Genomic DNA, 26,998 nt, shown 5'->3' on the forward strand with positions numbered 1-26,998 from the left:
AGGGCACAATCAGGGCTGAGAGCCTTCCTGAGCCCCTCTGGGCCCTCCGGGTGTGAGGAGTCAGCAGGGACACAGCCCCCATCCCACTGGGGCCATCTGCACTCCATTATAAGCCTTTGGAAGCCAGCAGAGGGCTGTTTAGCTGCTGCTGGTTCTCTATGATTAGCTAGCCCATGTTTTTTGATCATTGCACGTGGTGCAGCCAGCTGGAGGGAACATTCATGATCAAAGCTTTTTTCCCCCTGGCAAAAAAAAAAAGTGCTAAGCTAGTTATTACTATGGGAAAGGGGGGGAAAGTTTAAAAGTCTTACTTTCTGGTAAGCTCCTCTTTCTACCTATCAGTCCACTTCCTCCCAGGGTTGGGACCATTCCTTTGTCCACTGTCTACAGGCCCCACATTACCGCCTGCCGCAAGGCAGTTGTGGTTCCAGCTCAGACATTATCACCCATGGTCCAGTGGACTCTCCTCTCGCCTTTATTTTGTGTGCAAGGGACCTGATGTTAAGGCATCCTTTTAATGAAACAATTACAGAGACGCGACTCTTTGCAAGGACCTACTGCGGAGCTTTCCTTCTTTCCCAGGTGCTGAGCCAGGAACAAAAGCAATACTTTGTTTACACCTGAAATGCTGTGTTTTCTGAAGGCAAGAAGCAGTCAGGTGGCTACACGCCCACATTAAAATCACTATGGTTGCTTACTAAAATGCATATTTCCCAGGCTACATTGTGAACTTGAAATCTAGGCTCACGTGTGAGCAGAGGTCCAGAAAAGCTGGAGATTTGGGAGTCTTGTGAATACTGATAATGAACGCCAAGAGATTAGCTACCGTTCACAGGGAAAAAATATGGAACTAGAAGATGGGGTTAATCAGCATTCCTTCCTCCTCCCATCTCTGAATGAGGCAAACAGACTCATTTCCTTCCTCATAGTTTACAAGCTCAATGGCAAATGGCAGCACCAATACGCCAGTGAGCACAGGGCACCATTCATATGGCTCTTCACAGCGTGGGTTCTGTGGGCTCATGACTGTCACCTAAATTGTCACTTCAGGAGCCCATCTATATGTGGAATAAATAGTTCTACTTTCCGTGTTGAGAGAATAAAAGTGCCTATTGAAATAGCAGGACTCCAGATTGATTTCATTTTGTTTGACATGCAGTTTTAAGTGTGTCTAAGTAAAAGAAAATCTGTCCCAGTTAAGGGCTGTTCACTGAGGAAACCGGGAGCCGCTTGTCTCACCATCTGAGGAGGGAGTTACAGATCTAAAAAGGTAGAAAAATAGAAGGAATCAGTGGTGTCGGACCAGAAGCGGAGGCATGGTGTGAATTCAGTTTCCAATATCTAGATCCAGAAATACATGTAGATGCTGTGTGCACGTGTGTGTAAATGTGCACATGTGCAAACAGTCCCAAGCTCTGACCACTGAGATGGCCTGGACCAGTGGCTCCACAGTAGCCTGAGCACATTGTCCTGGCTGGTGTGGCTTGGCTGGAGCATCATCCCATACTCAAAAGGTTGCGGGTTCGATCCCTGGTCCAGGCACATATAGGAGGCAACCAACCAATGTGTCTTTCTTTCAACGATGTTTCTCTCTGTCCCTTCCTCTCTCTCCAAAAGCGGTGGAAAAATGTCCTCTAATGAGGATAAACATTTTTTTTATAATTAAAAAAACAGTACTGAGCACACCTGGCACTCAGATCGTAGCTTGAAAATAATTTTCCACGGCAGGGCTGGAGTAGGGAAAATACAAAACAAACCTGAAATGTCTTATTAGGCCAGAAAATAAAGAAACACCCAAGTGTGAGGGGACCTGTGGAAGTCAGGCTCCAGCTTGAAGGGGCTCCCGCTGGCCCTCCCTGAGACCCTTTATGCGTCTAAGGACGTAATGACAGTGATGGATCATAACCCATGAATGGCAGCTGAAACTACAAGTCTACACTGATCCAAATTAACAAGTGAAGCGGGGAAGTGACTCTACCAGGGAAAAGCCTGGTAAACAGCACCTTCCACAAGTGGTCAGTCCGTGTCATCGGTGATGAGACAAGGGGAGACTGTGCCCCACCTGCAGAGAGCACATGGCATTGCTTCTGTGCTGCTCCTGCCGGAAATGCATAAATCAATCCTAATCACAGGAAACACCCCAAACAGCTGGCCTGTAATCTTCCAAAGGAGTCAAGGTCAAGAAAGCCAGTAAACAGCTGAGGTACTATGTGGGGGCGACTTCTTCGCGAGTCCCCCTGACACAAGTAAATGAATAATGGCGAGACATGCTGGATCTGTTTGGGGAGGAGAAGTGGGTTGTGGCCAGTTTCTCAGGGGAGACAAAGACCAGCGGTAGCCAGTTTCTCTGAGAAAAAGGCCCCGAGCGTCCTCTTCCAGAGCCTTTTATTGGGTTGTAAGACACAGGAATATAGGGTGGCAAGGATCAAACAGCAGATAGCATTTCAAAGAAATTTGAGGGCTTAGTATCAGACAGTGTGTCAGGAAGAGAGTTGCAGAAACTTTGGGAGACAAACTCATTTCCTCTCGGACCCTTAACATACGTATGAGAGCACTCTTAGCAGAGCAGATTTCACAGGTTTATCAGCAAGTCTTTGTGATGCCAGATTTTCCCCCAGGACACGCTCTAGCAAGGCAAGGAGCTGCACCTCTCCCCATCAGGTATTCAGGCTTAAGGGGATTAGAGCCAGGAAGCGCTTCTCCCAGAGAACATGGGGACTCAGGCTATATCAAAGGGGGGGGGGGAGATGAGAGTCCATTGCTCCCTCTTTGTTGCAGCCCCCCCCCAGTCCTTCCATGAAGGCCTCCCAAGTGATCGAGTCTGGCTTAGGTTGCCCCCCGCTGTGAGGGGTCTTACCCATCATTGACTTCTGCCCAAGCTTTGGGGGCAGGGACAGGAACTGAGGCAACGTTTGCTACAGAGACAGGCTTTGTCTCCTGTGGCTGGCATTCCAAAGGTGTCTCTCACCCTTAGCCACAGGGGGTAGAGATACAATTCCTAAAATCAGGCAGAGCGGCCTACAACAGTACTATTCCGGAGTGAAGGTCAGTACAGAGACAAGATAACTAAAGGCAGTATGGGGTTCTGAACATAACCTTTGCCTCTGAAGGTCATTACTGGGACGTCTGGCAAAACCTGAATGAGGCCCAAGGATTGGATGGTTATAAGGTACTGACGGCAATTTCCTGACTTATGGTTGTTCTGTGGTTACACAGAAAACTGTCCTTGTTTATGGAAAATGCACGCTAAACCCGGGGGTGGTTTTAAGGAATAACAGGCCCATCAAGCCGATGATTTACTCTCAAATAGTTCAGGCTCTGTATTTTTAATTTTCCTGTTTGAAAATATTTCAAAATAAAAATGTTTTTAAAGGTGCCACTTCCTTTTTATCTGTTATATGACTTTAAAAATCACTAATGATAAAGATGGTGATGTTGAAGATGGATAGTTCAACATCAAGAGCTTCACAAAATTGTCCTGGCTGGTGTGGCTCGGTTGGCTGGGCATCTTCCCGCAAACTGAAAGGTCTCTGGTTTGATTCCCAGTCAGGGCACATTCCTGGGCTGCAGGTTCAGTCCCTGGTTGGGTCACGTGCAGAAGGCAACCAGTGAATGTTTCTCTCCTGCTCTTTCTCCCTCCCTCCCTCGAAAGAAAGAAAGAAAGAAAGAAAGAAAGAGTCACAAAATTATTTTCTTAAAAAATAGAAATGGATTTTTATATCATATTCTGAGTGTATTTTATCTAAAACATTTACTATGGTGAATTTAAAAAAATCAGTGAATGAACACATTCTCCTACATTGAATTAAAATAGAATATTTACAGTTATAAAAAGTTTGGAGAAAAAATACAGTTCTACAAAACCCGTGCAATCCAAAATTAAGATGATATTCAGCAGCTAGAAGTATTCCAATTTCTCACAACAGCTCTCACAAGCAAAAATATGTATGCTTTACTTTAAGAAAGTATCAAACAGAAATAGGCAAATCTGAACAAATTTACGAAGTGTAACAACTTACAGGTAAAATCACAATAAATGAAACTGTGGCTTATAAAAAATGCACAAGTAGAACTTTCCTTTATCGACTTCTCAGAGTTCCTTCCATTCACTCCCTCCTGACCAATGCAAGGTGGGAGTCACTGAAATTTGGTTTGCACTGAACTGTTCGGGGACACGTGACCAGAAAAGAAAGAGGTGGTGGCGGGCTGCTGCCCGGGGCACCTCCCCTGCAGCGGTCCCCCTCCTGCAGAAGCGTCGGGACTGGACCCACGTGGCACAGCATCAGGCACCAGGCACCACGCCGGATTCTCACGTCTCTCCAGTGATGAAGAGGTGGACGTTCTTCTTGGACTGCAGCATCTGTGCGGCCCGCTCCGCGCCAACCACGGCGGCCAGCCTCTGGGCGTCGTACTTGGAGTAGAGCACAGTGCAGGTCCAGGCGGCCTCCTCGCCCCCCGCGGTGGCTCTCAGCATGTTACAGACCTCACTGTAGAAGTGGGGATACGTGGGCAGTTCATAGAAAATCAGGTTCCTGATGCCTTTTATGGTGTACCTGTCGGAAGGGAACGAGAGGCTGTGTCTCCCCGGGAAAACGTATGGGAAGCTCCCTAGGGGTCTGGGGGCTGGTCCACTCCTGCCGCTTCACGCTCCAGGACGAAGACAGTGGCACAATAAGACCAAAGTTGCTCTCACTTGAGTTTGAAGGGCTTATGTTTGTGACCACATATTTGAATTCCTAATATCTGGCTTAAGATCATGATAAAATGAATTGCATTTCCTGAGCCCACTCCGGGTGGACTGAGGCAGGGTGGAGAATACAGACGACCCGGGATTACCGGTCTGTCAGAGAAGCCTTACAACGCAGGCACTGCCACTGTAACACCGTCCTTGCTGCAACCAGGTGAAATGCAACGTTCACTCACAACGAGGGCAGAGCCAGTCCATACAAAAAACAGCAAAAGCTGTGAATGCATCCCTCTTAGTCTTTTCCTGTCACTCTGCAGACATGCAACTCCATGGCAGATGTCCCAAGTTCATCCATGTACAAAATCCCGTCCGAGGACCCATTAGGCATTGTGGGAAGGCAGTTACTTAGTTTCAACAGCCCCTGTGCTTCTTCCCTGCTGCTCGGCGGGTGGGGGTAGACCCTAGGGACTCACCATGTGGTTCGGGTCAAGGTCAATCATTCCCTTTGGGGTCCCATAACAAAAGATTTTATACGCGACACGGTTCTGGTCCTTCTGGTTAGACTCCCCCATTCCTTGGGCATTTCTGTGTATTCACAGAGGATAAGCTTTCTTGCCTTTTTGTCCCAGGGCCCATCCTGATCTCTCTGAAGACCCTTCTCCTTCAAACTGGAACTACAACCCCTTCTCGGTTCACCTTTCCACACAGGAGTTCTAATGGCTAACGAACATGAGCAGGCTGTTCCACCTCACTGGTTCCTGAAACAAACAAAACCAAACACTGAGTTCCGCTCAGCTCAGTATGCAGAAAACTGGAGAGAGCACTGCTCCCACACTAGCAAGAAACCAGATAATCTACAAAAGCATTCAGATAACCTGACAAAGCACTCCTTTTCTTGAGCCTAAACAGCTGATGTCTCAAGGCAACCGAGTGAACGGATTCAGTGCAGTGCTGGGTGTGTTCAATTAGTGGTTCTTAGTGAAGAAGGGAGGGCACAGACTGGAAGCATCTGCCAATTTCTACGGTATAAACACTCCCACCACGACCAATTTCAAGCTACCAATGTCGTGTTGCTGAACTTGGAGTTGGGAGGAGACATGCAACCAGATCTTAAGAACCAGGAGAGGCCAGCTTCAGGCGACCAAGGACTGTGTTCCAGAGTGACAAGCCTTTTTGAAGGGAGGACACGAGAACTAGCTCACCTCTGGCAGAGAACAAGAGAAGAGGACAGCTGCCAAGCAAGTGGGAGAAAGAAAGCAGCTGCACTTTTAACAAATTCTGAAAGGGCCAGTGTGGGCCTGGATGCTAGTCCAGCGTCCCTGGGATTCCCGGACGCTCCTTTAGTTCACCTTCACCTGGGAGCTCTTCCCACAGGCCTCCACTGGGAGCCCTGGAGGAGGGCCGGAGGCAGGGCAGAAGCCCTGAGACGCCCCACTGGTGGGGCAGACATGAACCCTTCCTTCTACGGAGCCTCCCAGACACACATCTTCTGTGAAGCCAAAGTCTAAAGCCAGTAGGAGAAGGGCAAAGGCCACCTGCTGGTGGGGGACAGTAGGTGAAACAAAAGTCCCCTAACCCTAGTGGAGGCGTAACTCCGTCCATCCCCACAACTTACACCCAGTAAAAAGCAATAGCAGCCTGTTCCTGGGGAAAGAACACGAAACCTGTTCAGCCGAGGTCCCACTGACGTAGCCGAGGTCTGCCACCACCTCGGAGAAGCAGGCGCTCTTTGCCACCAAGACCCCACACGGACATGAGTTTGGCTGCCACAGCAGGTATGCAAGAACCCCGAGAAAGTCCCACCTCCAAACCCCGGAATGAACCGGGTGTGCCTAAAACCAAGCTGGACCCCAAGGAGCCCCTCTCCCACCTCCAGCCTTGCAGGCAGTAACAGGCAGGAGCAGCCTGCTGCAGGGGGAGGGGCAGGGGTGTGGGGACAGACCCCCCTCAGGCACTGGGGTACAGGCCTCGGGGACAGCCGAGAGGAGAGCGGGACACTGAGAAAGGCCCCGCGTCACCCAGGCTCCGCACGAACTCGCTGTCTACGAACTCGCTGTCTGCGGCAGGAATGTCAAGTCGGCGGGTGCACCGAAAGTTACCATCGTGACAGCCGAACCCCGACTGGCTCCAGTTCCCACGCTAGTGCGGTGACAGTGAGGTGCCCGGACACAAGCACTGCTTACCTCAGCCTCTATGTTCAACTGACAATTACGAAAAAACACAACAAAGCTAGGAAAAGACATTAAGACAGTGACGTTATCATTTTGACTACCCAGCCACCAGCAGAAAAAGGCCAGTGAAATACGTAAGTTATTATATATTTTGGGTGCTGGGGGAGGGAAAGATAAGGGGAAGATGGGGGGGAGCAAATCAGTGGGAATGCACAGCAAATTTTTAATTGTGTACAGCCTTTGAGGTAACACGTTTTCCTTTCCAAACCAATCCTGGGGAACTGCCTAGGCAACTATGTCATCAAGTACGCACACGGATGTTCTTGGCATTGTACATAATAGCATAAAGTAGAGGGAGAAAGCCTATGTGCCCAGGAAAGGAAACTGGGCTAATTATACATCCATACAGCGTAATACTACAGAGCCGTCAAAAGAGTGCAACACACACTCCACCGATTACTTATCAATTACATGGACACGCTGCATTCACAACAGAGAGACGGGTGGAGATCAGGACCGCCCTGACCAGTGATTTCATTTAGAATCACCACAAACGGGATAAGTGGACATCGTGCCTCTTGATGAGATGCAGTGGGAAGATGCCGACATCCTGATGCAGAATTCTCAGCAAAAAATCTTTAATCTAAACCAGTGGTTCCCAGACTTTGCTGGAGGCTGAAACCCGTTTGTTTTGGGAAGTTTCTATGCTCGGTCCCAGCCCCAGGCCCTGTGATGTGACGGGTCCTGAGATAAATCGTGGGCATTTGGATTTTTTAAAGACTGCAAGGGAATTCTAATGTACAACAAAGTTTGGGAACCACTTACTTAAATAAGAAAACAATTAGACCAATGGAAACTGTGGGACATTCTATAGGAAACTGGACTGGACTCCCCAAAAATGCCAGTGTTGTAAAAAAGAAAAAGAGAATTATTTTAGATCACGGTTCTTCGAGGCAGTAAGTCTTCCCCGTGCACCACAGAATGTTTAGCAGCGCCCCGGACTCAACCACCAGCAGAGCCCACTGGTTGTGACAACCAAAAGTCTCCAGATATTGCCAGATGACCCTTGGGAGCAAAACTGACTCCCCAGGGGGCATCTGAGAACTAAGATAGATAAGAAAAGTGACTCCCCACTTGCGAACTAAGATAGATAAGAAAAATGCATCAAGCAAATGCAATGTATGAGCCTTAACTGAATCTGGATTGGGGGGGAACAGCTACAACAGTCATTGTGGGGACAACCAGGAAAATCTGAAGAGAGACTGTGTATTAGATGAAGTTACAGAAACGCCAAGTGGTGTGAGTATGGTATTGTGGTTAGATAAAAGAACATTCTCGTTTTTAGAAGCTATGTGCTTCTTGGGGAGGGCCATCAGGTAGCCGTGACCACCGGTTCGGGCAGACGGAGGCTCCTCACCCCTCCCTTCCCTGCTCCCAGACGCTGCTCCACTGACACAGCCTGAAACAGACGTGGTACTGACAATGCCAGACTCGGTACGAGACTGACCCCCGTTAGGGCCTCTGTGTGAACTTCTAAGATTCTGGAGGCAGATGTGGAAACTGCCCATCTCGTGGGTGCCCCAGACAAGCCCTGACGTAAGTTCCCTTGTCTATTAAACCTGCCATCGACCACTCTGCCTTTTTGTTTGGTGTCCCCCTGCAAGGTGGGTATGGAGGCCAGTTCCCAAGCAAGGGCAGGGGGTGCCAGAAACCCCCGCGGCCCTCCCCAACTCCACAAATCCCACCACTGGAATTGCCCACTCACCCCCTGGTTGCCAGCCCCCTGCTGTGGTGACCCACCGACAGTGTCCAGGAAAGAGCTGTGAGCCTCTCTCTCCTCAGGAGGGGCCATCCTGACCGAATGCCCACCCAGTTCCAAGATGCTATGGGCTTCATCTCCCCCAGGAAAAGCAAATCTTCAGACTAGAATATTTTTGCCAGCTCACGAGTAAATTATAACATTTCTAACAGTGCCTACTTCCATAGAGGACATAAATACATAATTTTAGAATTGGATAGTAACACTTAAAACACATGTCCTTTTCCTAAGGTTAAATAAAAATCATATCACAAAGGCATTGCAGACCAAAACACCCATCATCACCGTGGTGATCTCTCAAGCAAAAAACTCTGTAGTTGGAACCCTGCGATAATCAGCAGCTACAGAACTCTGAAGTACATTTTTTCCATTGACCTTCAGCATGGGCTACACCCATTAACCTGGTATAGGGTATGAAGCGAACAGCACGTGCTAGGTCATGCTGGGTTTGTCTTTGTAATGACCTTGCAGGCAAAACTGGTTTGGTAAATAAATGAACAGTGTAAGACAGGGCGCTGTCCTGCCCACTTAAGAGAAAGAGAAAGCAGCTTTCTCTTAAGTAGGACATCATGTCCTCTCCTTGAGGAGCTACTTTCCGAGAGCAGCCCTCATCCCAGCAAATTCACACTTGCAAGACAATCGCACCGGGCAGTTTTCCAGTGCACCCCTTCCCGGCCAGGGCCTGCTTTCATTCGTCAAGCCGAGTCGAAACTAAGGGCTCTTACGACCTGCGGAGGCAGACCCCCCCCCCAAGCACCACTGTCGGACACGAACAGAAACAACTGGCTGAAACGAAGCACATGATGTCACCAAGCAAGCATTCGTTCACACTCTGTGGCCAACAGCCTTGTCTCTAGGAGGGAGCCCATGAAACGCAACTGTACTTGTTTCTCGGCTCTCTGCTCCCAGATCCCTGGTCGGCGGAAACCCAGAGAGGTCACGTGGCCGCAGCCTGCTCTGCCCGAAAGCCGCTGGGTTCCCACCGCCCCATCTTGGTAACGCGAGCAGGTCTGCGGAGCAGCATCCTAACCTCGGCACATAAGCCACGCGATGCTGAAATGCAGCGTCTGATATGCTCCGAAGCCTGGAAGATTCCTGGCTCCAGCGTTGGGGATTCTCTGAGAAAGCGTGCCCCTTGTTAGCACATATGACTGAGGGTCAATGCAACAGTCAAGTCAAGGCCTAAATTCACTGCGTGTTACTGGGACTCAGAGGAAGAGGCAACGGGACGAAGTATCCACCTCTCCCTAGGTGAGGGTCCAAACAGGGCTTCTGCGTTTGGCAGCAGGAAGAATTAGCAGAACAACTTGGGGAACGAAGGTCAGCAACTACCCCAAATAGTAACAGACGGCTTGGTATCACCAACACTCTCATTAGAAGTTTTTCAAAAGGCCAATCTCCCTTATCTGATCAAAGTCACAGGGTAGGGAAGCTAAACAAAGGCTGAAACCCTTCGATATTCAATTCTAAGCCCCAGACCTTCTGCCTCCTGCAAACGTCAAGGGGCCCCTTGTCCTGGTCTCCTTGGTGAGGACCAAGTGTGCGCCGCCTCCTCAGGGCACATCAGGGCTTTCAAACTCTGACACTGCTCGGCCTCTCTCCCGACAGACTACACAGCCCCCCCCCCCCGAATTCCCTTGTGCCACCCCAGTTTACAGCGGTTCGACTCTGTCCTTCTTCAGGTGTACGACCACCGCCACAGACGGAGCCCTGCGCAGGGCCAGCCCCACTCCAGATCCACACACGGGCTGTGCCGCAGTCACTCACTCCCACGACCTTTGCCAACAATGCCCGTTCTGGGAGGGAACCAAGCAACCAGGAATAGTCCGGCCAGCCCCCAAACTCTCTGGCTCCTCTGCAGGAGGCGGAGTGAGGAAGCACCTTGTAACTCTGCAAAGCCCACCACGTGCCGTGTGCCCAGCAGCGGGCCACGGTTTGCTCTGCATGCCCAGGCCCCACTCAGAGGCGACGCTCCAAACCTGCCACTACTTTACCTTTTGTAGAAATGGAAGCGCTCTGTGAGGAGCAGGAACTGCGTCTCCCCCTGAAGGAAAAAGTGTCGGGCCCTGGAGATGCCCGACTTCCGGCTGTACTCGCAGATGTGCGTGAAGTTCAGTTCCTCCTTCTTGAAGTAGTTTCGGAGACGCACAAAGTCAAAGTAGGAGGGGACATAGATGAGCGAGTGAGACATGACTGCGTCTCGATACTGAGGCAAAATCTTGTTCACGAAGAAGTTGAACCTGATGGGAAAGGCAAAGGGTGAAGTCAACAACGGTCCGGAGGCCATAGCACCGCTACTCCCTGAGTGGCCCCGGCAAGTCGCCGCCTCCCTCCGCCTCCCGAAGAGGCCCGTGTGGCTTACGTCACTGCAAAGAGGTTACGTAAGAAGAACACTGATAAGCACATTAAAAAATAAGCGCCGACACCATTCACCACAAAGAGCAGATACAATGCAGTTCCCCCAGAAAGTTATTCTAGGAAGTCTGCAACCAGGGAGTTGAGGGCCCAGGGTCCCAGTTGGGGGCATGCGAGAGGCAACTGATCAATGTTTCTCTCACACATCAGTGTTTCTATACCTTCCTTCCTCCCTCCCTTCTCTCTAAATAAATAAATAAATAAATAAAATCTTTAACAACAACAAAAGAAAACTAGTTCTCGCCCTGAGGAGCTTACGGCTCATTGCTGAGTGGTGTAACTTCAGAAGCAGTAAGGAAGCAAAGTAACGTAACTTCAGAACGCCACGGTCTGGGGGAAGGACCCTGATTTACTGTGTTAACCCCGCCACCGATCAGCTATGAGCACTAGGCCCAGGCACCATCTGTCTCTGGGCTTCAGCTTCCTCCTCTGACGATGCACCGTGAGGGTCAACGATCTCACCTCACTTGGTAAGTGGTAATCTACAAAACCAGCCTGGATCCGAGTGCTAAGTCCCTCTCTGTGGCCCCAGGCATCTGACGGGTGGGAGGGACAGGTACCTGGCATCAATCACGGAAGCTGGGTCTTCTGCTTCCATCCTCTGGAAGACGTGTGGGAGCTGCACCAGCACGTGGCTGATGGAGCCTGTCATCGGGGCGTTCCTCACGGCCACCTGCCAGAAGTCGACGAGAGCATTAGGGGGCAGGCTGTCCGCACTGCTGACCAGATGCCCTCTTCTCCCTCCACCTCATGACCCAAACAATACACAACGCTTCACGAACACCCAGAGGAGAGCACGCACCTGGCCTTCCACGTTGACGCAGTACCTGTTGAACACGGAGTTGATCTGCGCATCCTGCAGGGCCCCAAACAGCAGTGTCTGGCGATAGTACTTGGACCAATTGTTGAGGCTCCACATCCGCACTCGGGAAAAGTCCACCCCATGTGAGTCCAGAGGCAGGAGGTTCATGTGGTTCATCAGGTGCTTTCAGCAGACACAGCACTACCATTAGTACACACTGAGCATCACCAACTGGGCCCTGCTGAGCATTCTACCAGCCTGTCGTTTCATCGAACCCCAGGGGTACAGAACCTTCTATCATCTCCCAAACCACAAGAAAAACAGGCTCAGATGAGTGAGCGACTTGTCCATACTCAGATGGACGACCCCAACACGATGATAAGCTAAGGTTGGCTACCTCTAGGACTTTTTGAAGAGGATCAAAATGACCCCTACAGACACAGTCCTTTAAAAGGAACTTCTGGCATGCCCCCCTGGTCATTCCGTGGGTTCCTCAGTCGCCCCCGTGCGCAAAAAGGACAATGACATGGAAAACAGAGCTAGTGTCCTTCAATGGCGTGTTCTCAAAACATGAAGAGATTCCCAGAGCCATGACACGTTTTCTCCTCAAATTAAAAACGATGACAACCACCCTGGCCGTGTGGCTCAGCTGGTTGGAGCATCATCCCATAGACTGAAAGGTCATGGGTTCAATCCCAGGTCAGGGCACACACCCAGGTTGTGGGTTCGATGCCCAGTCCGGGTGTTCTTGAGAAGGCAGCCAATTAATGTTTCCCACGTCGATGTTTCTCTTTCTGCCTCTCCCTTCCTCTCTCTCAAAAAGCAATGGAAAAAAAAATGTCCTTGGATGAGGACAAAGAGACTGTGACAACCACTGACACAGCTTTTCCATTCCAATTATATTTTTACCTTGTAATATACGTTGAAGGCTAACGACTACTACAAATCCATCCCCCACTTTATAAGTAAGTACTCCCTTTATTTGTCCCAAACTCCCTGCAAGCCCTGGGGCTATAGGAAGTAAGTGCTCATATGCCTTAAAACACAAACCTATAGTTTTGTGATAAGGGTTGTTCCAAAGCACAGGTTTTTAATCCTAAAACTGACAAGGGCACAGAGTATGTAGGAGGGATAAAAGGCACTGCACAAAAGGGGAATGAAGGGGGATTAAGGCATCCTACATTTCTCTGCAAAACAAGATCCACGTAAAAAAATCAGGAGCAATGTTTTCCCATCTCCACTGAAAACCAAACAAAAGGGAACGGAATGAACATAAACGGTAAGAGGAAGTAGGTCAGGTAAAGACATGCCAAGCAGGCAGGATTTCAACCACCCAACCACACCACGGTGGTCTATCAGCAGAAGTCTTTTGGGGAAGAGATCTTTTCTGGAGATTTGAAAATACTGCCAAGAATTTTTGTCTCTTTGGATAGTTTACTGACCCATCTGTGGGTAGAAGAGGGGACAACATTTTTCATTTCAAATTAGGAAACGTGGACTATTTCCCTGTTTCCAAACTACCTGCAATTTAATCTGGACTTTAACCCCGAGGGACTTAAACCACTGAGTGTCCCTCTGAATATGAACGGCCAGCATTACCAGGACATGTTCCCAGTTCTGCATCAGGTAGATGTCAGCTTGATCGATGATGAGAAGCTCAACGGAAGACAAAAAATCAAAATCCCTCTTCTTCTCCCCTTCCGCACCGAGGATGGTCCTCAAGCCCAGAGGGGAGGCGATGAGGATGTCCGAGGAATAGAAGGGGGCGTACAGCCGGATGCTTCTCTGAAGTATTGCCACGCCTACGGGAAACAGCCGGCACACATCAGCCCTTAGCTGCCACCCTCTCAAAGTGCCTCCACGCTTAAACCTTTTAAATCTTTCCCCTTAGCACATAAACATGCTCAAATGGACTTGATCATTAAAATCATCATCACCCCTCCTTGCACCTGTGGTCCCTTCCAGCTCCCACTCTCTTCCTTTCCTTTTCAACTTTTCCAGAAAATTGTCTTTACTTTGAAATCTCCCACTCACTCCTCAATGCACCACAGTCTGGCCTCTGATGCTCAGGATTCTGAAATGGCTCCTGCTAAGGTCACCAATTCAATGGCACTACAGTGTTTCCAGTCACAAATGCACAAGCATTACTTTGAACACACCCTCCTTGAAATGTTCTTTTCCTCACTGGTGGTTTCCAACACTCGCTTCCATGTCTATCACTGACCTGGCCATTACTGATCTTTCCAGGTCCAAACAGCTCTTCCCCAAATCCCTGGATTCGCCCTCAAGTTCTACTTTCACCCTACATAAAGCTGTGGGGAAATTTATTCGCTAACCACGGTTTTAACGTCCCCTTCGCACGACCTCTCCTGAGTTGCAGACTGACAGGACATACCAGCAGCTTGCTGGACACCCGCACAGGTTTAAAACCGAACATCAGCTCTTGTCCCCTTGCACCTTACACTCCAGCCAGGCTGAAGCCCGTGTGAATCGCAGGTCACACCCAGCTTACTCACCCTGCGGCTCTGTACACGCAGTTTCCTGTCTGAAAATGTCCTCCACTCTGACCACCTGCACTTGTAACTGGTTAAATGCTGCTCAGGTTTCACCTTCGTGCAGATGGCACCTCCACCAGGAGGCCTTCCCTAACCGCCTGCGCCCATGCTGGGTGAGGACTGTGCTACATGCTCCCAGAACACTCACTGCATCCTCCGATCTTAACAGTTAACACTCTGTACTGTCTGCTTCCACAGGCAGCTGGACAACTTTTATTTCTATATCTCCAGCTTCTTAACAGTGCCTGGCACACAGGAGATGCTTAATAAATGTTTCATGAATGAGCATATGCGACTTATGAACATTTTCCAAGAACTTCACTCTATCGATGTACAACCAACCAAGTGAGTGGGAGCTGAATGAGAGACAAGCAAAAGCACGACAAGTGGAGTGGGAGTAAGTCACATGGGGCGACCATGGAGGGGCGGGCGCTCTGCACGGCAGGTGGGGGAAGGCCGCCATCACGCAGACCCTCAGTTACTCAGTCTCCCCAGACTGAGACCCTCAGCCCGGCACTTCCAACTCCCCGAGAACTCCTGTAGCACTCACTGTGTGCGGCAGCCGGGGGTGTGCTGAGACATCTCTGTTACAGTCTGCGTGTTTTCACGTGTGCCTTCAGAGATGCTCCACCCCATTAGCCTCAGCAAGACTTGCCCCACCAGCAGACAAGGTGTCTCAAATGCACCTGGCTGGTTCTGTTAGGTGACTGAGTCAGTGACCCACTGAAAGAATGCCTAATTCCAGGCATCCGGTCCCCAGCTCTGTGAACCTCACACCTCAGGTCCCTCAGGATCTCAGTTTTGACCAGGAGGAGTTACCAATCCTAAAGTGGTCATCGATGTTGCCGACAAACACAGCTTCGTAATCCTCCGGCCTTTTCAGGTTGGGTGGTCTCTCCTCGGGATCTGAGCCATACTCTCCGTTAAACCTCTTTTTGTTGCTCACAATTATTTTCTTCTTGCTGTCGCCCTCCAGGAGGCTGATGAAGAGCTGTACCACCCGCAGAGCAGCCTCCCGGAACGGGACCACGATCAGCACCTGTGGAGGAAGCAATGGGCAGCCCGGGTGGGGAACGGGAAGGAGAGGCAGCTCCAGGTGCGCCCTCTGCACAGCAGTGGTCCCAGCCAGGGACCACTGCTACGTCAACCCCTTGGCACGGAATCTGGCTAAGCACTAGAAGCCGGGCACCTGCCGTATCCACAGCACCATGTCCTGTGGATTTTAATCTCATGGTTCCACAGGAGGCAGTTCTCAAGCAGAAGTTAGAAACACCTTTTAGGCTACTTGATGCATTTAACACAGGAGTCTACTAGCAAAAACTCAACAATGTAAACACATCGGCTCTTTGAGGGCAGGGAACGTGACTCACTTCTGTCACTCAAAAAACTCAGTACTGTATTTTTATACAGAGGAACCCAAGAACAAATATATGCCAAATAAAAAATGAGTTAGATGTAACAAGTAGAGAACTAAGCTGGTAAGGAAAAGCACTAACGCATAACTACTTTTCTAGTACATTCTGTAGTACATTTTTTTAGAAATAATGAAAAAGCATTTCTGAAATAAGATTATATTTTAATGGGAAATATAAGACTTGGTTTTCCAAATATTTGCTAAACTGCTTAAAGTTATGACTATTGATAGAAAAAAAAACAGAAGAAGCTTAATAACTGATTAATTTCTAACTACCCTTCTGTAAACAATGCAATCAGTGGAAATAACCCAAATCAGATCACACAATTCACCATACTCTAAATGTGCTTCCCGGGTCACCTCTTACTCTTCCTGGCAATTCTCAAGGGAAACAGATAATATAATCCTGATGGTCAGGACTTTGAGGTAGTTTCTCGGGAAGACAACCAGCACGGGGACAGTGACCCGCTGCAGGGACAATGAATAGAGACGGAAGAGGGCTGAGTTCCTGGCCCAGCTGTGAGACTAAGGAAGTGTCTGGGCCTCGGTGTCCCCAGCTATCGAACAAGGGGTTGGACTAAGAAACTGTAAGAGCCCCGTTAGTATTAAAACGGGAAGATCCTATTAAAGTGAATAAGAGCAACCTAAAAAGATGAGGTTTCTTCAATACAGAGCCACATGGGCTGGGGGGAGCAGGGATGGCCAACAGAAGATCTAGCTCCATAGCATCACAAGAAGTACAGGCAGAATTAAGAGGCGTTTTCTTATGCCTGGGCTGGTGTGGCTCAGTGGATTGTGCGCCGGCCTGGGAAAAAGGGTCACTGGTTTGATTCCCAGTCAGGGCACGTGCCTGGGTTGCGGGCCAGGTCCCCAGTAGGGGGTGCACGAGAGGCGACCACACACTGATGTTTCTCTCCCTCCCCTCCCTTCTCTAAAAATAAATAAAATATTTAAAAAATTTTTTAAGTAATAAATAACATGTTTTCTATCACAGCCCTAAGTCCACTAGAGCTTAGGCTTATGAGCCCAAATAAATATAATCCTCACTTTAAGCAGCAGTAACTATACAAAAAAAAAAGGAGGAATTTTTCTTTTCCAAGGTTTACATATTCATGAGGCTTCGTGAAGAAAATGTCTGGTTCTTGTCCCATCTCTGTTCCTCTTCCCTGGTTCCCTCTAGCAAAGCCCCTGCAGATAGATCTTGGTGTCTGCCCAGAGCTGTAACCTTGTAGGAATTAAATGAGGCTTGTTAAGGTCCCACGCAGCTCTACAATCACAAAGAGCAGATTTATAAAGGGATGTTACTTATGTGTGTTTGGGGTTCATCTTAAAGGAGCATTACCACGGAGGTACCTCCCACACACGGGCTTTCAGGCAGAGCCCCCACTAAGAGCCGTCCACTGAGCCGTCCGCAGCACTGCTTGACCTACATGGTCCAAAGGACAGGCCCGCTGTCGGACGCATCCACATCTCTAGTCACCAGAGTACCCGAGTATCGGATAAGAGCCTCCTTCAATGAGGACAAAGCTCTCCCGCGGCCACTCACCTTGGGCCTCGTTAGCCCTTGGTCCCTGAAGTCATCATCGTCACCCACCCCAAGTTTCTGGCTTCGGCGTCTGCTGTTGTTGCCAAGCACCTGGGCATTGGCTTTGAGGACGTGATTTATCGCATGCAGGCAGTACACGTGGCGGATCTCCTCCCCGTTCTTCAGGGCAGTTCTTTCTGGGTAGAACAAGTCCCGGTAAGAATTCATAATTAAGAAGAGCTCCTTCTGGAGGGGTGTGAAGGGGCTAGTTGATTTGTCAGGACCAGAGAGAAACTGGCTGTTGGTCTTGGTCCAGGTGGATTCTAGAGGCTTCTGGAGATGAAGTGCCTTTACGTCAAGGTCCTTTGGAGGTTTAAATGTTTCCAAACTCTGAAACTTGGATGAAAAGACAAGCTGACCCAGAATGGGCCACTAGAGGAGAGAAAGACCAAGAGCCATGTCAGAAATGAATTATGGACAACTTACATTCCAGCCTCATACTCACAGGGCACTTCAGAATTTACCAAGACCCCTCATGATTTATAGACCATCTCATTCCATCCTCACAACAACCCTGCAAGGTAAATGCTGTTTTCTCACGGTGAGGGAAATGCTGAGGTTCAGGGAGGTCATATGATCCCCACCATCTTCTTCAAACATTTTGAAACGACGAAATTATAGAAATGGTGAACAGATTAGTGGTTACCAATGATTAGAAATGGGGCCTGGGAGGTGGGCATGCTTCTAAAATGCAGGGAAACACTGGGGATCTGCAAGGTACTCGAAGTGTCCTGCATCTTGAGGATGCTGGTGGGCAGGGGAATCTACATGTGGGATAAAACAGTAGAGAACTAAACACATACACAAAAGAGTAAGGGCAAAACCGGGGAAATGTAAGATGGAGAGACTGCATCAATGTCAACGTTCTGGCTATGACACTTTACTATTGTTTTGCAAGATGTTACTATTGGGAAAAACTGGGCAAAGGACATACAGGGCATCTTTGTATTATTTACCGTAAGTGCATTGATAATTATTATCTCAATAAAAATTCCAATTAAAAAAGTATGACCAACTCTCATGAACAGCGTCAATTGGTGGAAAACAAAAAACAGCAAAAACTACTCCATATTTGAGTGATTTAGTTGTGAACCACCGCTGATATGCCAAACAAATGGACAACAGCAGTAGCTACTGTCTTGCTGCACACTTTCTATGTATTGGTCAATAAATTACTTTATTTGAGGTAGGCACCACTGTCCCCCTCGAACAGAGACCAACAAGGCAGGTTACTCTGCGCTAGGTCATGCCAACAGCCCCTCAGAGATGCTGCTCTTGAGCCCAGTGTACTGGTCTACGAAACACTCTCATCTCATCTGGCCCCCACCCTCCAGCTTCTCGGCGCCTTTTCACACCATACCTGTGCCCCTCGAGGCTCCTCCAGGCTCCCCGTGCCCTGCTTCCCCATCAAGCTGCCTACCACCGGCGTATATCCTACGGTAGGGGAGCCCGCTAAAACCCCAGACCACTGCTTTACTTAGAGCTTTCCTCCCTTGTGACTGAGATGACCAAGCAGCACTTACTTTTAGCTCATGGGTAGTTTTGGGGTTTCTGGCAACAGCCTGAATTTCTTTTTCTTTCAGTTCTTTGTTTACGTGTTGTAGAAACGGATCTAATGCAGAAATAAAGGGTGTCAGAACGTTGGTAGGAAATGGCAGGTGCGTTTTCGTCTCCCCTGTGAATGTCATGCTGTTCTCCACGTTGACTCATCCTTTTCCCCACCCACTTTCCCCTGCCTCTCTCCCAGTTCAGGCTTGCAAGTTTCCGACAGGTTCATTTTCCTAAAGCGTTTCTCTAATCATTACTTCCCGGCTCAAAAACCTTTGAAGAACCTTCTCATTCTGAAATTTGAATTTCTAAATTCTATGGCTCTCAAATCCTTCTGCCTCAGTCGCTCTCTTTCAATTAAAAATTCTATCATCTCCTTTACCTCATTTTTTTATATCCAAATAGTATAAGTACAATGAATTACTCTTTCCCAGGAGCCTGCTATGTTGGGCACAGTGCTGGCTCCACCAAGAGGCCACTCCTAGTCCCCTACAGACAGTCCCCAACCCTGACTCCCCAGCCACCAACTCCACAAACATGTGAGCATGTCTTGTCTCCTCCACTAGACTGTAAGATCCCTGAGGGCAGGTGGCCTATCTGATTCATGTGTGCTGCAGGACACACAGAAATGCTCAATACTGAGCTGAGTTGAGTGAACAATCCACGTGGCAGCACCTGCACTCAGGGTCACCTTCAGTGCCCTGAGCTGGCCACCTAATCTCTTCCAGTCCCCTCATTAAGAAGCAGAGAAAAGTTAAACAAACCATTCAAGGATGCAAATGGTAAAACTTCACATGCAACTCATACTAATACCCGAGATAAGAGTGAGCAAGAGGACATAAGAATTCTAGGTGCTAATACATCTATCTGTTCAGGCAAAACAAATAGAGACATTTGAGAACAGCTAAGCTTCCTAATGTTTCCTTCAGGTTTTTAAGACTGGATGGTTTAGAATGGTTTGCGCCCAAATTCTACCTCAGCTTCTCCCTCTCCACTGTAATAATGAGCAGAACCAAATGAGACAGATTAAAATTTCAGTTTCATTAATGGTAGAGCTGGGTTGAGGAGCAGCAGTGAGACCAAAAGAGACACTCATACCCTGGCAGTAGTAGCTCAGTGGATTGAGCACCAGCCTGTTAACTGAAAGGTCAAAAGGTTGCTGGTTTGATTCCAAGTTAGGTTGCAGGCCAGGTTCCTAGCGAGTGAGAGGCAACCATGCATCTCTCACACATTGATGTTTCCCTCTTTCTCCCTCCCTCCTCCTCCCTCTAAAAAAAAAGGGCAATCAGAACACGAAATGAGACCAACCTCTGGCTTGCGTACTCAGCTGCAGGCTAGCAAACTGGACAAGAGAGAGAGAGAGAGAGAGAAAGAGAGAGATAACAGAGACCTGCCTAAGTGTGCCGTTGGCAGCCCTTGCTCCAGTGACTGACATTTAGACAGAGGCATGGCCAAGAGGCTGCAGGGAGACTGGGGAGAGAGAGTGGAGCTTTTTGGCCTCTGAGGCCCTCCATGGTAATAAGACAGTCAGATCAGTTGGTGGGTCTCGTAATCTGGAAAATTACTGCTCCAACAAAAAAGAGCAAGTGAAGAGTAGAAAGAAAAACATAAAGCATTTCTTCTCTTCCTTCCCTACTTGGGAAGAAAATCAGAAGTCTTCCCCTGACCCCAACTGTGGAAATGTGAAGCCTGGGAAACTGGCCTTCTGTCCTACCATTCTTCAGCTGTTCCTTCTCCTAAACACCCTTCCCCATCACCCCAACTCCCAATACCACCTAACCACAGAAAAGCACAAAATATATTTGAGAGGTAGTTCTTCCCAGCTTTCGGTCTAGCTGCTGAAGTGTCTGTTTTTATTGCTACTCATTCCAATAACAGATTTCATGTGTATCACCCCACAAGTCCTGTACTAGGCACCTGACGAATTCAAACAATACGTACTGTGCTCTGACCTTGTGATGCTTTCGGGGAACAGCTGCCTCCACTTTCCTCTTCGAGAAAATTGGTTTCCAGGCTGAAAAGTGACTCATGTTTTGTATCTGTAAACTCCTCCGGGGGCTCCTGTTGTGATGCGCCAGGTGGCTCGTCCCCATCTTTTCCCTCAGGGTCAGCAGGTAAGACTTCACCTCCAGTTTTGAGAAACATTTTGTAAAGTTACTTATTCATAAATACAATCTTACTTCTGTTGACAAATGAAATCTAACTCCTTAGCCAATACCAACACTGATGTTCATTGCTATTATTTACTTTTAAGCAAATTCAGGTGAAAAACAAACTTCAAGGCTAAGCTTGATTGTTGACTCAGTTCCAACAAAGTCCACTGAGACGTATGTGTGAGATGGTCAACGCAGCAGTGGGTTTTATGATGAGAAATAACTGGGAGAAGTGACTCCATCACTTTCTATCACTGGGATAATTAAATGACCACATATCATTTACAATGGAATACTATCTAATTAAAGCTAACGTGAACCCAATCACACACATGGAAAAAATCCATGGTATATTATTAAAGAAAAAAATTAAGGAACAGAAATATATGAGACCATTGTACAAATACACGTGCATGCTCATATTTTTATACATTACATCCATAACAAGGTAGTCTGGCAGGTTATATAAAATGTCAATCATGTTTATCTCTAGGTAGTGGGGATAAAGGTTAACTATACCACCTTCCTGAATTTTTACAGTAAAAATAGATTACTTTTACAATTAAAAAAACATCAGCTTGAAAAATTCAAAACAGGAAAGAAAAACAAAAACAAAACAAAACAAAAAATGCCCTAAGTCTGAGGCAATTAATTTTGTCCTAGTGAAACTAATGAATTAAAATACTAAAAATGCTGTACAACACTTTAAAGCCCAGGAAAAAATACGCTACAACAGGCATTAGATAGTGAGATTTAAAAAAAAAGTCACCAGATGTATTCTGACAATGAAGTAATAGTGCAGCAATGAAAAGTAATGAATTAATAATACATGGACATGGATGAATCACAAGATGAGGAGCCAAGAAGCTAGACAGAAAAGGCTACATACTATATGCTTCCATTTATATAAATTTCTAGAACAGGTGAAAGTAATCTATAGTGATAGAAAGTAGGTGAGTGGTTGTCTGATGCCAGGGATGGGACACTAACAATAAAAAGGTCAAGAAGGAACTTTTTTGAGGTATCGGAAATGTTCTGGAATCTTCATTGTGACGGTAATAACAGATGTACACACTTGTCCAAATTCACTGAACTATACACTTAAAATGGGTACACTTTTTCACATGCAAACCTTACCTCAATAAAGCTGATTTTAAAGTTGAAAAATCACCTAGAAGTCTTAGTGAGCAAAGGGCCCCTTAGGCTGTCAATCCCGCTCCCCTCTGAAGCCTTCCCTGGCAGTGTGTGAGCTCCTGACATCTCTTCAATGCTATACATCTCTGGCTGTTGCATAAAAACCTGCTTCTTGAAAGTTTTTGTATACTTGTGTGTATTTTCCATTAAACTAGGTTTCTCTGAAGAATGGTAGTCTCTTTAATAAACTGAGACCATTATAAAAGCAGAATTATGTTCTCTTTCTTCCAATTCAGGGAAACTTTGATGAAGTCCTGGAAATCCTAAGCAAAAATATTATTTCTGCATTTTTCTGGTAAGAAGGTCCTACATTTTTATCAGACTCTCAAAGTATCGCTGAGGTCAGCAAGGTTAAAATATCTCTGGTTTAGATCCACACGCTTTCCCCCCAGTCACACAGCACCGGGCACTGTGCCCAGGGGGCAACGCTCCTGGCACAGAGGATCAACCCACACGGAAGACACTTACTGTCCTGCATCTCAGCAGACGCTGCTGCTGTCTCTTCCTCCACACTGTCATCACTGTCACCATCTTCATTGTTCACTTCTGCCTCATCTAAAGCACTGCCTTCTTCTTCCTCCTCTTCTTCCTCCTCTTCTTCCTCCTCCTCTTCTTCAGAAACATTCTTTAATGTGGCGAGTAGTTTGTGGTACCCAGAAACTTGTTCTGGTTCACTGTCTGCTTCACTTTCAGAATTTGAACTATCTGAACTCTCTGACTAAAAAGAAAATAGGAATTTAAAAAGCAAAATGGTATTGTTCTCGCTGCTACCCTGCAACTATCATCAGATCAACAGCTTAACAGGCTCAGACTTTCCTAAATAAAAATAGCTTTTCTGCAAATACACAATCCTATCTATTCTATTCAAGCAAGCACAGCATCACATTTCTTTTAAATACTGAATCTAGCTAAGACTCTAGCAGCTCTTCATCTTCTTGGAGCTGCTCATGTTCCACATGGGAAGAAAGTTGCCATAAAGCTTTAGGCTACAAGGGGACCTAACCCACTTGTCAGCCATTGGGCCCTAAATTTAACGAAGCAACAGGAGAATTACGTTACAACAAAAGAATGCAAGCTGGTAAGTAAGCCTCGGCAGGTTCTAATAGATGGATCTCTCACAGTTCAAACTCTGGTTTACTGTTATTGTTATCACAACGGCATTTTAACAGACATCTGCATTCAAAAGCAAGCAATATGACTAAAATAACAGCTTACATCTAAAACAGAAAAGAGTGAAAATAGCCAAACTTTATTATTACATATAATTTTAAAAGTGACAACTTAGGACCAACTATTACAAAGGAGGTATAAAACATACCAATTGACAAATCTGTGGTTTTGCTTCCTTTCCAGAAACCCTAGGAAGAAACAGGTAATTTTTAACTGTAAGTACGGGGCAGTTAAGAAAAAGTCTAATTATACAGCTACAAGTGAAAATGGCAGAATATATCATGATAAACACGGTATAACTACAGTCACGTAAAAACAACAAATGCACTGGGACAGCCACTGACAAAAAGTTTCACGAGGTCACATGACAAATACTCATGTCACACAACAACTGGCTCTCATCCAAAAGATGGCTATATTTGGCAAATACAAAACCTCAGATTTACCTTTTCTAGCAAATTTCTTAATTAGAGTATCCCTCTAAGTTACTGATAAAGTGGCCCAAAAGGGTGGGGTGTTGAGATCATAACTGAGAGTCTGGACACTGACTGAGGAACCCACAAACCACCGACACATCTTTCTTCCCTCATGTTAACTGAACAGATCAATGATGTCGAGGGTCCCAAGAGACTCTTTAAAGAAAACAGAAAACAAATCAATCTAGAAACTCTCTGACCATAAAAAGCCAGCCGACACCCAGCACTGCGGGAGTGTGGTCTGGCACAACGTCAGGAGCGCACCAGACGGGAGAAGACCCAAGCAGAACCACATCTCAGGCGGGTGGCCCCCAGAATCCTCCCCCGATGAGCACCCGCGGGGCCCGACCCTGAGCACCGCGGGCGCCGGGGAAGCGTGAGAAGAGGCGGGAGCAGCCCCGTCACCACTGCGGAGGAGCCCCGCGGACCCAGCCCGGAAGACACGGGCTCCGACCGGGAAAAGGTGCCGACAGCTCCGGCCCTGGCCATGCCCCTCCATACTTGTCATAGAAGGGATGCTCCTCGCCGAAATCCCGAAGGTGCTTCTTCTGCTTTTTAGTCATGGTGTTGAGCAGCTGGCTCTGGCTCCGGCTCCTCCGTTTACCCATAGCGAAAAATCACGTCTGTCCGCCTTCAAAAACCACGTTGTTCCCCAGAAGTTCCTCCACTAGCGTGGAATCTCTGACAGCACTGGCGGAAGCAGGTTGCCGTAAAGCAGACCCGCTTTACGTCGTGCTTGTACGACAGGAGCTAAAATTCCAGGTTCCGATTCTGCCCCCTAGGGAGGCTCTTTGGAAGCACAGGCCCACGTGCCCATTTGTTCTCCGAGACCTAGACTTGTCTGGTGGCAGGTAGGCTTGGGGCTGCCAGGGTTGAGTAGATGGGTGGGCGAGCTTTGCGCTTCTGTTTTGATTGTGGCACTCAGCCTGAATAAACACGTAGTAGAGGAGACAGTTGAATGCCGTGACTTCATATTATGCTTTAATAAAAATACCGACCAATATGTAAGCATGCCCACACAACTCACTTCATCCTCACAGCACTACACAAATAGATCTTACTAATAAGTCTGATACTGCAAGTGAGGAAACCAACGTTTAGAAAAGTTTACACACTAGCAAGAGAGGAGATGGAAACCTAAGTCTTTCTTGTGTGCCATGGGCTGTTACCCCTGACACCGTGTGCTCTCTCAAGTATGGAGACGCAAGGCTGAGTTTCCCGCCCAGAACCCATGCTTGATTTCTCTAGAGTTTTGAAGACTCCCTAGAAACAAACCTGTTTATATATTGTTCGTGTTATAAGAGCAGAAACACACCCAGAGGGATAAAGTGACTTCCCTAAAATCACCCAGGGAGCCAGATGTTGGAGGGAGAAATAGAACTCAATGATGTGTCTTCACAATCAACTCGGCAAAGGGGAATGGAAAACATTTTGAGACGGAGTAACCGTTTTATATCTTGATCTGATGGTAGTTACAATCACCAAAATTAATGACACTACATGTTAAATTGGTGGATTTTAATATGTGTAATAATAACCTCAATACAAAGAGGAAAAAGCAAAAAACAAAACTGGACTCAGTACTTCAGGGACATGCAGACTGTGAGGGGCTACTTGAGACCACGGGATAAACACAGTGACTTTTTTTCTCCTAAAGATAACTTACAAGATCATGTTGTATAAAAAACAAATGGTGATTCATTGACCACAAAATTCACCTGAATTTTTAAAAAGATGTTATTTATTTATTTTTAGAAAGAGGGAAAGGGAGAGAGAAAGAGAGGGAGAGATACATGTATGTGTGAGAGAAACATCAATGGGTTCCCTCTTACATACCCCCAATGAGGGACTTGGCCTATGCCCTGACTGGAGATTGAACCAGTGACCTTTTGGTTTGTAGGACAATGCCCAATCCACTGAGCTCCACTGTTTAGGGCTCACTTGAATTTTTAAGGTGAAACAAGAGCCAGCAAAGAGTGTTCACTCAGCTCTGCTTCTAGGGGTGCTTCTTTGGGAAAATTTAAGCTTTGCCGGGTACCATGTCACACCTGTAGAGATTGTACCGGAGCTACTAGGATCCTAGTCTTGCAGGTGCCCCTGGCTATCTCCAGCTCATAATTAGATTTCTGGAGGCTGGGTGGGGTAGAGAGGGCGGGTAGAGGAAGTACCAAGGAAATATGCAAACAGTGGGTGGTGCCAGCTGCTGGCCCAGCGAGAGAACCCATAAACAAACAGACATCTGTCTTCTGTGAAATGTCAAGATAAAAGGTACAGTGACTTATATTAACAAAAGGCTGTGTGCAAAGTGTCATCGTATATTTTAAGGCGCTAACCACAGTATAACCTGGCTGTGACAATCACGGCAGACTTTTTTTCCCCCTCCTCCCACCCTATCCCAAGTGCCTCAGCTTCCTTCCCAGGAGCAACCAGTTCCTTGGTGTTCTTCCCGAGATCTTCTATAAAAAGCCATATTCTTAAACACTTGAGGTGACTCTTCCTCTCCTGGTTTCCACATCTGTGTAGTCCTGCAGACAGGTCTAGACTGTTCCCGGTTCGGCCAAAAATGTGCCCAGCTCCACCCAAGGAGCCTCTTCATTGGTTCACTGAGCAAAACGAAAGGGCCCCCCTTTTTGAAAATATTTACATTAGCCTTTGCCAACGTAAAAGGGAACGCTTTGTGACATTTTAACCTGAGAGCCCAGAATTTGAACATTCTTTTCATGCCTCAAGTGAAAATTCTCTTAGGAAAACCCACGCAAAGATGTATGTGCCAACTAGTAAAGGCCCTGGGAAAATTGTAACGAAGGCAAATTGTTCTCTGCTTTCTCCTTCTCACAAGTAGCCTTCCTTTTCCTTCCTCCAAGCTTTTCTTTCACCTTCACCCTCAGGCACTCAGTATTTTCAGGAGTAAAGGCAGTCCAGGAAATAATCTTTTATGCTGGCTCATAAAAAGATGTTTATGAATTAATGTGACTTCCTCTAAGATCTGTGCAATTCCCAGGAAAATGC

General features: G+C 47.4%; 1 protein-coding gene across 1 annotated transcript; it reads right to left on the bottom strand.

Annotated features, from left to right (window-relative positions):
• Positions 1–3,716: 3,716 nt before the first annotated feature.
• Positions 3,717–24,687, bottom strand: UTP25 (UTP25 small subunit processome component). The gene is made up of 12 exons (XM_037136964.2): positions 24,491–24,687; positions 23,662–23,701; positions 22,812–23,061; positions 20,949–21,122; positions 18,972–19,060; positions 17,410–17,820; positions 15,269–15,488; positions 13,494–13,696; positions 11,895–12,077; positions 11,653–11,765; positions 10,672–10,917; positions 3,717–4,553 (listed from the first exon to the last, which is right to left on the bottom strand). Exons 1-12 carry the CDS (start codon positions 24,595–24,597, stop codon positions 4,310–4,312), a joined length of 2,280 nt encoding a protein of 759 aa, XP_036992859.2. The 5' UTR covers positions 24,598–24,687; the 3' UTR covers positions 3,717–4,309.
• Positions 24,688–26,998: the final 2,311 nt, after the last annotated feature.

Source organism: Artibeus jamaicensis, unplaced genomic scaffold (assembly GCF_021234435.1).
Source record: "Artibeus jamaicensis isolate MK-2021 breed Jamaican fruit bat unplaced genomic scaffold, CSHL_Jam_final contig_2170, whole genome shotgun sequence".
Lineage (NCBI taxonomy): Eukaryota > Metazoa > Chordata > Mammalia > Chiroptera > Phyllostomidae > Artibeus > Artibeus jamaicensis.

Coding starts and splice junctions, on each gene's coding strand:
- UTP25 (XM_037136964.2), bottom strand. CDS start 24,597: ATGGGTAAACGGAGGAGCCGGAGCCAGAGCCAGCTGCTCAACACCATG. Junction 21,123..22,811: donor GTCTGCTGAGATGCAGGACA/GTAAGTGTCTTC, acceptor TCAAAACTGGAG/GTGAAGTCTTACCTGCTGAC. Junction 13,697..15,268: donor CGATGACCACTTTAGGATTG/GTAACTCCTCCT, acceptor TGTTTCCCGTAG/GCGTGGCAATACTTCAGAGA.